General features: G+C 40.8%; 1 protein-coding gene and 1 long non-coding RNA gene across 8 annotated transcripts in view; one reads left to right on the top strand and one right to left on the bottom strand.

Moving 5' to 3' along the window:
* Positions 1–12,287, top strand: part of LOC117937845 — a 456,187-nt gene that overhangs the window by 82,482 nt on the left and 361,418 nt on the right. The gene's annotated exons all lie outside the window — the stretch shown is intronic.
* LOC117937837 (RNA-binding Raly-like protein) overlaps positions 1–12,287 on the bottom strand; it is a 92,942-nt gene that overhangs the window by 16,506 nt on the left and 64,149 nt on the right. The window contains exon 1 of one of the 7 annotated variants that reach the window (XM_034862082.1): positions 12,101–12,287. The exons of the other annotated variants lie outside the window; for them this stretch is intronic. Within the exon in view, the coding sequence (XP_034717973.1) occupies positions 12,101–12,137 (37 nt within the window). The 5' untranslated portion in view covers positions 12,138–12,287. The remainder of the gene's footprint in view (positions 1–12,100) is intronic. 7 annotated transcript variants of the gene reach the window in all.

Below are 12,287 nucleotides of genomic sequence, written 5' to 3'. Positions count from 1 at the left end.
CCTCTGTCTTTGGTTAACCCACATTCATCCTTGTTTATGTTACGCCCATCTTTAACAACGGGCCAGGTCGTAACAATAAGTGTGTTTATGGGTGTGTTTTGTGTGCATGTTGGGATTGACCGTGATGCTGATTTAGGAGATATTTTTATGATTGTGCTCATTAACCTGAATGTTCATTCAGAGAGGAAAACCAACCCTTAGCCCACATCAATCCTGCTTTATCCAACTGGCATCCAAAACCTAAAGCAATCTAAAATCTCCCCTGACCCCAGATCTTCTTTCTTGACCACAGACAGTGTTACTGTATAGTTCATTAATGGTTAATTCATTTATGATGGCTTTCAGCCTCCAAATTGTGAAAAGCCCTGTGTTATTGCAGGCACTGCTTTAGACAACAGATGCTCCTACAATAATTCAGGAATTCAGTTGGGAATCATGACTGCACCTTAAGATTATGTATTACTACATAAGCAGTCAATAATCTTTCCAATATTTGTTTTTATAATTGAAATATGCCTTACACAAGTCCCTAACCAAATATGTGACCAAAATCCTAAAGATATTCAATTTTCCAAACATAGAAAAGCAAAAAATCATGTTATAACCGGCAAGTGTTTGCTTGACAAAGAAAAAAAACAGTGTGTGATATGTGTTGTGGTTATGTTTGTCTGTCAGAGACATCAATTACAAAAGATCAATGACTTAAACAATGAATCCATTCACACTGTTGATATTCATTGTTTCAGCAGAATAACTTTACTCGAATGTGTTTTCACAGACAAAAGCATATAGAAACACTTTTAATTGGTCGGTTTGTAAAAACCAAAGGCACCAGACTACCAGCAGCTATGGTACAAAAGCACACCCTCGTCCTTGTTTGCCCACTTCTGTAGATGGGATTCTATGAGCAGGGGTGGCATGTTTATATGCTAACGTCACTTCCGTTAGTGTGAAAAGAACCTATATGGAGCTGTTCAAGACTTCTGATGCAGTTTTTAGTAGAATACTTTGTATCAATGCAGCACTATGGACTTAGATTGGTATGAATGAGATGTACCCTGGGTCATGGACCAAATCTGCGTGCTGTATTCAGTTACTCTCCTCTTTGCCGTTGGTTTGTCTGCTTGCTTAATCTGCAGCTCTGTCAGAAAGGGATGGGGCGGAGCTGTCTATGGTGCTGAACGAAGGTTTTTTTATGGTCTGTTGCAATGCTCTGACTGGGCAGCAAATAAAACAAAAGGACTCGACCTTGCAGCTGTCTGAACATACACATGATGCAATTTGAATTTAGCAGCCGTGAAATTATTCATAAATGTGTTTGAGCTCAACTCCAAGCTTGACTTTTCTATCTCTGAGAGAGGAAGGTGTCTGCCTGCCTGTAGATACTGAAACAAACACAACACTGAATAAATATTTAAGGCGACAGGGTTATTGGCTGAGGAATCTGGGGAGAAAAGGTTCTGGAGGTAAATTGCATTGAATAGACAAAGGCACAGAGCGTAAGTAATCACTGAGGACAGGCCGGTGTTCCTCTGTCAAGAAAACAAGGATCCGTGACTCCCCGAAGCAACATGCCCATGTGTTTTATTGGGTCTCATTTGTTGCCTTACATCTCTGTCTCCCTCAGACTACTCTTGCTCATGCTTCCTGTTCTGCCCTCAATTTCCTCACCTGCCCTTCCCTCACACAAGACCATATCTAACCCCACCTCGCTCTCCGTCACTCTCTCTCACATTCCATACTTCTTCCTGTTTCTCTGTGTGCACGGAGGAAGTTCACCATGAGACATTTCAGTGCCGAGCATCCCCTGTGAGGGCTTTATCGTTTTCGACACCTCCGGCCATCGGAAAAATGTGCAAATCTTACTTCTCCCTTCATTTCATTAGCAAGGAATGAATACCATCCGAGCAACAGAAGTCAAGGCTTTGAATAACTCAGGGCTATAAACTCAGCCATATGGCAACATATTGCAGGGGAATCACTGGGATGCAAAAGTACTCCTGTGAAACTTAACAGGAACCTGAAAAACATAAGGAGAGGATGAGTCTTTGTGAGAATGCCCTGCCATCTCAGGAGGACACCTATATGTATATATTCCTGGAAGAAACATGAATGAAATACTGGAGCAGCCACAAACCCTGCTGTTCCTGCTGAAGCCACATCAAATCAGACCGTAATCTTTCTGGCTCTCTCGCTCGCTGTTTCTACAGTCTACCTTTTCTCTTCCTCTGACAAACAGAGGAGGGAAAACCAGCTAATAGCCTGGGGCTTCAGGCTTTAGTAAGCTAACAATCATAGGTAGCAGGGGTGACCACAAGGTCAGAGGAAAGGAGAGACGCATAGATTGTATGTCAGCCATAGAATCTCTTTGTATTATTGTGGAGAGAGGGATGGAAGGACAAAATAACATCTATTTCTCCTGAAAGACACTGTTCTCATCAGCTATAACGCTGTGCTATTGGAGTAATTGCAGTTCAATCACTCTGCTTTCAATAGCTCGTTTTGCACAGGCTTTTCTTTCAAATGTGTGGTGATGTCTAAACGTGGCAAGCTACGTCCATCAATGTCAGTCATCATCAAGATAAAACATTCAAATTGCATTGCTCATTAATAAATACAGGCTCAAATCCATTCGCATCTAGGGCAGAAATTTGGTGCAAGCTCCTTAGACCAAAGCTACACCAATGTACACCAACTGTAGGGCTGAAAACGCACCAACAGTTGCAAATCATTTGCACGCCAAACTCCAATATACAGAAAACCCAGCAGGGAAAAAAACAAGCTGGTTTTGCTTGGTTTCTGCTAAGACACCTGCTGTATAAGCTATAATTGACTAAACAAAATGATGTGACTCCATTGTCACATTAAATATGTCTGGGGCATCATACAGAAACAGGTCGGGATTCAGCCTTTTGCTTTAGATTAAACAGCCATTTAATAAGCGTTTTGGAGTTGGTTGATTTTTATAACAAGAGATTATATGCATGCAAGGCCAGTGAAAATGTTAGAGTGGTTACTTTGTTTTATATCTGTTACTTATTCAGTCACACCTTCAAACCAGAACAACTCATTTTGGAACAGTGTTCGAGCGCTGCTTGCACAGAGACTGAATTAGTGGCTTAGGGGACAAAAAACGCTCTTCCCATCTTGCCGAAAAGAGGTGAAAATTAGTGTGTCCACCAGGGTGTCATGCTTCTGTAACTGCCGATTAGCGTTGGAGACCATAAATACCCTTGACTACTGCAGAGTCATTTCTCCCACGAATGAGTGCCGACTGTTTCCACTAAGACCAAAGCCAGATGTTACTCTGTGTAGTGTTTTTTCGGATTTATCCTCTACAAATGATCCAATAATTGATGAGCAATGTCAGTTTGGCAGCAAGAATTGATGTAAATTCTGATACAATATGTAGCTTAGATTCAGTTTGTATTATTAGCACCATTAAGGGCACCATGTTTTGGGTCCAACTGCTGCATCAAAGTGTTCTGAATTCACTAGCACCTCTGATTGGCTTCTTCCCCGTAGCAGTGGCCAAGGGAACAGTGGCGAAAGCTCATGTAAGTCATATCGCAGACGTGCAGCACAGCGACCAGGTGATTGACTGCAATAAACTCCCTTCCAGACTTATCAGCAAGGACTTTCAAGGAATGGGGAATCTGTTCTTTTCTTCTTTTCTTTTAGAAAAACTGGGAAATTCCCCACGGACCAGAGCTGATGGCTCTACAACACATTTGTCACTTTTTCACTTGGCATGTTCTTTCATTTCATTCTCTTCACCTCACAAAAAGCAACTGTATTTTATGAGATAAACATTAAAAGGCAGAGAAAGAGAAAGACAGAGCGGCATGCAGAGGGAAATGCTGATCATCTCCTCATGGAACAAGAAACCCTGGCTACAATCTCCCCAATGTCTTAATTAATTAGACAAAGTATCTAATCATGCAAATTGCTCCTCGGCAGGACGGACGCAAGCAAACAGACAAGAAGGGAGTGAAAGAGCTGAATCAAGCAGGTGATGGACGTGCGGATGGGACAGGTAGGGATTTTGGGAAATGAGTCTGTACAAAATGTCTTTGTACAAACTCCTCGCTGAATTGTGAAGCTGGACCTGTCTGTGAGGAAGGCAGGTGGTTTGAGATTAAGGATTTGCAGCATCACGCAGCACTGATGACCTGCAGGCAAGGCCCTGGCTGGTGTGGGCATCATAAAAACTTCAGATACGCCTTTCATCTTTGCTTCTCGGATATATTTCTGATAAGGCTATTTGGCAGGTACAGGCTGCCTTTCCACAAAATATCAGCGTGAATAACAATCAAATATGGTATTCACAATGGATCTTCCTGCCCCATGCTGAATCTGACCTCACATTTCATTCACTTCATTCACATTAGCCTTGTTTTTACTTTTCTGTGGCTGCAGAGTCCTCAATCAAGGTAACCAGGCACCGCGGCACCTTCAAACTGAAATAGCCATTTACTCTTCTCCCTCTCAGCACTTGCAGAAAAACAGTTTGTTTACGGACACCTCTTAGCAACAGGAACACCTCTTAGCTGGTGTCTAATTACATGGAAATAAGAGGCGAGGAGACAGAGGGGCTTTCTGCATTTCAAAGGTGCTCTTCTTGGAACCTTTGAAGATTAAACATCAAACGGGGCTATGTAGGTGGGATGGAAACAAAGGTTACAGTGAAGTGAGGTGGCCCTCTACATTTTTTTGTTTGGTTTTAAAAGATTTTGTTAGCACGTTGAATTCTTTAGCATTAAATTGGGGCACAATTTTGAAATAGGCCATTTTATTTAAATGACTAAGTTATGATTTCATATAGTGAGACGATATATTGCTTTATTATCCCACACAGATCGGGAGAACATGCAAACTTCACACAGAAAGGCCCGGAACGACCAGGGGTCAGACCCGGTACCTTCTTGCTGTGAGGCCACAGTGTTAACCATTGGCCCACCGTGCTGCTACTTGGACTTGTCAGGTGTTTAATTTGTTGGGTATATGAAATTACGTTAGTCAACGTCAACAGAAAATAAACCTGCAGTTATTTTAATAATGTAACACTTCAGTTGGTTTTCTAGTTGTAGCTTCTCAAATATGAGGATTTGGTGCTCTTCTTTTTCATGCTTGATACTATATGATAGACCAATCTGACCAATGGTCAACAAGTAATTTAAAGATGTCACATGTTTTTTTTTCCACTAATGTCATTTTATAGCCAAAACAATGAATTGTTTGCTTAGTTGTTAGTTGCAGCCATACTGTATAACTGTATATGAACTGTGATGTGAGGACTACACCCATAGTATCCACGCCCTACTCTAATGTGTTAAAAGGCACAATAACATGAAAAATGACAATCCTTTGTCATTTCATTTTGTGAATCAAGAGTTACGTAGTAATGCATTGCAAGAAGAAGCACACAATTAAGATTTGAAGCCTTTCATTCCTGCCGTCATATAAATTACCTAATCAACTACCAAGGTCACACAAGCTTCAACACACTGGTGCATTTTTGTTGAGCAGCAAATATCCCCTTTCATTTCCACTAAGAAAACATGGCTTGGTCTCAGTAGCTAGATTTGATTATTTGCAGAATCTGAAACAAGCTCGCAATGGATAATGCACACACATTTCACAGTGAATTGCTCTACTAAATGCAGAAAATAGACAATTGGCTTCACTGCACAAGCATCCTATTTCAGCTGTATACTCCACACCTTATTATCTTTATTGATTTATCTGTAAAAATAAATGATTTATTTAAATGTGTAATCCATAAATGACTGCAAAAAAGACAAGTTCCCAAAGGGGCAGTCTTCAAAATATCTTGTTTTGTCTGACCATCATGCCAGAGATGAGTTTCAATTCACAATTATATCAAACAGAAGAGCTGCGAATCCTCTTGAGAACCAGTAAATGTTTTATTTCAATCTTCTCTCCACAGAAAGGCAAACTGTCTATTTCACAAGATAAAAACTAAAAGGCAGGGACGGAGAAAGAATGAGAAAGCGTGAAACAGGGAGCTGTCAATCATCTCCTCATGAAACGAGAAACTCTGGCGACAATCTCCCCAATGTCTTAATTAATTGAACAAAGTATCTAATCATCCAAATTGCTTCTCAGCAGGCGAGACGTAAGCAAAGAGACAAGAAGGGAGCGAAGGCGCTGAATCAAGCAGGTGATGGATATGCAGGTAGGGATGTGGGAAATTCGTCACAGCTTTAACTTCAGCTTGGTCATCACAAACTCCTCAGTGAATTGTGAAACTGGACCGGTCTGTAAGGAAAGTAGGGTTGGATACGCATCTGAAGCAATATCAGTACCAATATCTGCCCATTATTTATGACTTATTTATTTAGTTAATAAAATGTTGGACAATACACCCAAGTTGACATATTGCAATTGGATGTTTTGTCCAACCAATGTTCCAAAGTCCAATATTTAAGTGAATATCAAAGAAAAACAAGCAATGGTACCATTTTAAAGGCTGAAAACACTGATTTATTCTTAAAAAAATGATTTTAAAAATAGTGGCTGATTTATTTCACTACTACTTCTATGTTGTAAGCATTTTCCAAACTCATCCTCTTCAGGTTTAACATCAATAACCAGTGCCTCATAAATCCCATCCACCTTCCACTCTATAATACAGACTACAGTTCGCTGAACAGCCATTTTATTATATACGACTACAACATCTCAGTGAACATCCCATTACAAAACTGGAGCATCTCTCCCTCGGTAAACACTCGAGTGTGACTTTGAGTCCGCTGCCCTGCCTCGGCGCCTCTCTGAGGCTGCACGGACCAAAGTCCGAGGGGATCAGCTCATAATCCCCCCGGCCCTTCAGGCACCAGCAGAACCGATAAAGGCATGGCATCGGTGTGAGATCACATCCCTATGTGTGACCTGTAAAACCCAGCAAGCTGTCTCACGCGAGTCAACAATGATGCACTTCAGAAAGGGGACAATGCGGGTGTGTGAACATGGCACAGTGATGAAGCTTAGCGGTGGGGAGCGAGGCATCAAAACAAACAGCTCGCAGTCAGTCGCTGTCACATAAGCATTCAGTGTGCCCTCTGAGAAACAATCACGCTGATAATCAGGATATCGCCGTAGACATTCCTTACTGCTAAAATTTAGCCCTTTTGGAGTCTTTAGCATTGAACCTACAACAGAAATCTTTTGATTGTTCTGACATGCTGCTTAAGACATCTATATTTTATTTAAACCAGGAAATAAAATGGAATCACTGATTGAGAAAAAATAGACATGAATATTCCTGGCCTAGAACACCTTATCATTACCATGTTACACATCCCTGCATAGGTGTGCATATGAGAGACGAGCTCCATGATAGGAAGCGAGAGACAACAGAGTGAGATGTTCTCCAATTATTTCATTGTGCTTGCCATGACACTTGACATAATTCACCATACTCAAACTGCTACACTGCCGCAGTTGAGCTGTAGACATTAGATCCAATATTAATACAGGCTGTTCACCAAAGCCTGTTGCTCTAAATATTCGGCTTCCCCGCAATAAGACAATAACAAATCTGCCATTTTGCAACATTTTTTTCCTCAAAAAGCTTATTGCACAAAGGAAAATGAATGATAAGGTGTCACTGCTGGTGTTTTTTCCATACATCAACGCTTGTATGCGTGCTGCAGATGTCACCGTGTATGTGTGTCACTGAATGCTGTCTTTATGTCACACTGATTGGTGCTTCTCCTGGCAACAGTCCCAAACAGCCTTTGCTCTACTAAATGTGAATGGAGCTGCTGGTGGGAGAGACAAGGACTCGGGAGAGGGGGGGGGATTCATCTTGTGACAACTCCGTCACATTATTTCATCATCAAAAATCAGTCTGAGTCTCATTAGGTCCTCTCTGACAGCTAAAAATCTAATTTCCAGGACAGAGTGGAGTGTGATGTGGGTGCTTGTCCAGGTCCAAGAAAAAAAAGAAGAAACTGGTATATTTTTGAAACCGTAACAACTGCATCTTTGGTGGCAACTAAAGTATCTGAAACGGATTATACTCAGTAATTGGTTGTGATTTATTTCAAAAGAAGCAGAGCAATAGACCCCACTAGCTCCACCAGGGATGGTGTTGGGCATGATTTGTATTCCTTTACATGGACATGCAGACTGAGATTTTGGGCAAAATGGAGCTAAGCTAAAAAGAACTTTAGTCTGGTAAGCAGAGAAACACACACGCACACGACCACGGACATCTGAAGCACAGAAAAACATATTCCTTTGTCATGCAGTTAAGCCCTCCGTTATGGAAAAAAAAACAGGCTGCAAGGAAAAGTCAAAAGAGTGTGTCTTTGTCTTAAAGGAAGTTTCTTCTATGATCAATTTTCATTTGCACGTAGCTGGCTTCAAAGTCTTACTATGCTTGAAGATTAAATTACACAACCACATACCATACTACACAGATTAATGTATAACACAGACACTTATGAACAGGGAACAAATCCCGGTGGTGCAGAGAGCTGGAACCCCCATTTGATCTCCAAAAACTCCTGAGTTGCAAAATCTTAAATATTTATGGACTTCAACTCTCATACTCGAGCTCGTTTTCAGGCACACAAGAAAAGAGACCAAGAGGTTTTATTTTCCTAATTTAATTTATCACGATAGTCAACACTATAAACATGCTCAACGGCAAAGAGTTCACCTTTTGATAAAGAACAAAGCGAACAGCACAAAAGATGAATGTCCCAATGGGTATTACAGTAACTGCACATGGATGAACAAATTTATAACATAATAAATAGTCTACTAGATTACTTTCTAATAAAAAGGAACAATTGCTATTTGTAAAATGCTTTGCATGTGTTGCATTCTATATCAATGCCCGCCTGTTAGAGCTAATTTCAAAATAAGAACTGCTGGTGCAATAAATAAATCAATATATTCAAACACTTGATTTGCACCAACTACGGAACGGCTCCGGATCCGCTCCGGAGTCCTTAGGTTTCCATTAAAGTCAATGTGTGTATTTCCACTGACTACGGAACGGCTGCGTTCCGACTCCGTCCCATCTTTGGCGATCCACAGCCCTCCTGAGCCGATACGCAGAGCTTCTATTTTTGCCGGACGTCGGAGAGCTCCGCAGCAATTCAGTACACAACAGATGCGGGACAGGAAGTTAAGCACAGAAACTAAATAAAACATCCAGTCAATTTTCAAAATAAAAAATACCATGCTCACGGCGGATCATATTTCCCTGCACTACACCTTTCTACGTGTCATAGTAGGCAGAGACAAGCCTGTTACATAGCGCCATCATACGTGAATTTGCGAGATCTCGTTGGTCCTCGTGACCTCATCTGTCAGTCATGGCTGCAGCCGTTCCGCAACAAATCTGGACCTGGTGGGTTTTAAAGGATGGAGCCGTTCCACAGTTGGTAGAATTTAGGGGTCACTTAAGGGTTGGCAATCTTAGGCAAGCATAGGGGTGAAAAAAAAAAAAAAAAATCAATCGATACAGCATAGTATTGCAATATTTTTAGTGGCAATACTGTATCGATACAGAGGCGCCAAGTATGGATCTTTTATTATATATGTGTCGGTCAGTTTGTAAGCTTGACAATCCCATTTTGCAGCAATATAATTAAAGTGAGATGAACAAACAGAAAAATGTATCTTTTTAGATAAAACAGATGTTGACAAAGTTTCCTTTTGGGGACATCATGTGATGTCATTGCCTGAAGAAACACCCTCTAGTCTGCCTCTGATTGCCTACACATTGCCTTCTACACAAAATGCGGCACAAAGGAAAAAAATGACACTGCCCTGAGTTTGCTCGGTAGATGAAGTCTTAATGCTGATATGGCACACTGATAAACAAGAACATTTTAAAAGAGCACCTTATATTAAATAGGTCTAACTCGTCCCAATAGTTGCACCTATTTCGCTGCTGAATAAGAAACACTAACCAAGCTAGCTGTTGAATTAAGAGGGTTAGTGAAAGTGAACCTAATGACACAGAAGACCACTAACTGTAGTTTTCTCATGTTAGAAACCCATCAGTATACATCAGTATGAACTCCTTAACAGTAGGGCTGCAAAGATGAAACGATAAATCCATTCGTTGTCAACTATTAAATTAATTGCAGACTATTTTGATAATCGATGAATAGGTTTGAGTATAAAAAATCACTGTAAATGTGAATATTTTTTGGTTTCTTCACTCCTCTTCAACAGTAACCTAAATATCTTTGAGTTGCGGACAAAACAGGACATTTGCTGATGTCATCTTGGGCTTTGGGAAAACACTGATCAACATTTTTAAATCAACAATAAAAATAATCTTCAGTGCAGCCCTAATCTCCAGGTTTACTGTCTGTCATCCATATACATCAGACTCCACAGCACAACACAAAATGTCGCATCCTGCACACATTTCAAGCACCAGCAAGTGAGTTCATTTCTTAAACATACAGCAGCGGCCTGGACCTGCCGTCTAAATCTTGTGGTCTTTCTGGCCTGATGGCTGACAGATAAAGTCCAAAACATCTTCAACAATTTGAGCCCATATGCACAATAATTATTTTTTGTTACTGTCTACCTGCTCTTTGGCTTAGGAGCTCTTGGATTTCTTCGCCCACTCTGTCTCTTGACATTGGCTTTCCTGTGGTTGGCGTCCAAATTTGGGTTTCCACCCACCGTTGTCTATGTAGCAAGCTGTACATCCAGAAAGTTATGCAGTGCAGCCTATTTGTAGTCTATGCAGTGCACAATGTAGTTTTGCTTTTCCTCCCATGAGAAGAATATCGAGTCGTGTTTTCTAAAACATCTCGACCACAAACCAGCTCTCCAAATCCTGTGCCACCTGACTGTAGAGTGTATGTGTGCACATGCGGAAAACTGTTCCAATAACAATTTAACCAACTGGTAATGAGTAAACAACTCTCTTTATGCTTCATATATCAACACATGCACAACAGGTTTGCATTAGATCCTGAATGTATGATACCGCCCCTATTATACAGTAATAGGGCCATATCTGACAATTATTTTCATTATCAGTTAGTCTGCTGATTATTTTCCTAATTTACTGATTAATCGTCTCACAATTGATTTAGTAAAATATCAGAAAAATCTGCTTTTTAAGATAACCTTCAAATGTGTCTGACTCAAAGTCCATAACCTAAGGATTGTCCATTTTTTAATCACAGGCAAAGACAAGTAGTAAATCCTCACAATCTAGAAGCTTGAACTAGGTCTAGTTATGGACGTTTTGTCTTGATTTGTTAATTAATCTTTCATAAATCGAGCTGCTTTCAATGCCATCATTGCTCCGTGGTTTTTGACTTTATATGGCACATCAGCACAAACATTTTACCTTCTCACATATGAGTAAAGTCATCAATGGAGACTAAACTGTGCATCCCTACAGAAGAACGTCTGTGTGTGTGAGTGTGTGTGTGTGTGTGTGTGTGTGTGTGTGTGTGTGTGTGTGTGTGTGTGTGTGTGTGTGTGTGTGTGTGTGTGTGTTAAGCACCACCAGGACCAGTTTTACATGAAAAAGCCAAATTTCTGATTTACCAGAATTCCCCTTTTAACACGGTGGTGGATTCTTGCTGAACTGAACCTTAAATGAGTCTTTTCATTATTAATAGCGACCTCATAACCTTGACGAGTCGACACTTCTCATGATAATGAATGCCAACTTGAGCAGAATGAATACATTACAACAGACAACAGAGCAGCTGCGAGGATGGCTTTCCAAACTAATAGCTTGATGCAAACACTAGTCAAACAACGAGCTACCAACGTGTTAATCATTGGGAGAATTAACCTAAAAAACATTTTTTTTTAAATAACAGAAAAGAAATGAACGGACAAAGACAAAAGCGTTCCGCCAGACAGATGGTGGTAGGGTTACCTTTAACTTTGACTGAAACTGCGTGTCACGCTAATTAGGCTGTAACATTTAAAGAAAAAAGGCCTGCATCCAGTTTAAAGTGAACCGGATGCATCACTGCTCATTATTTGCAACTTGTATCGAGAGACATCAGCCTAAAGAAAATGTCCTCGCGTGTATCATGTATCTCTAATGATGCTGGATAAAACTTACATCGGTTATTGCGACGCTTCCCCTTGTACATGGGCATTGTGTACGGGTCCACCTTTGCGCTCTTTCAGTTTCAGGTGCTACGGAGACACGGCGCGTCGACACTTCGGCGAGCTGCGATACTTTCTGACCAGAAATAAATGTCAGCCCTTCAGACTGGGGATTGGTTGCGCTGCTTGAGCGAGGATCA

Source organism: Etheostoma cragini, chromosome 22 (genome assembly GCF_013103735.1).
Source record: "Etheostoma cragini isolate CJK2018 chromosome 22, CSU_Ecrag_1.0, whole genome shotgun sequence".
Taxonomy (NCBI): Eukaryota; Metazoa; Chordata; class Actinopteri; order Perciformes; family Percidae; genus Etheostoma; species Etheostoma cragini.
The sequence above is the reverse complement of the archived record's forward strand: the minus strand, read 5'-3'. Positions and strand labels throughout refer to the sequence as shown.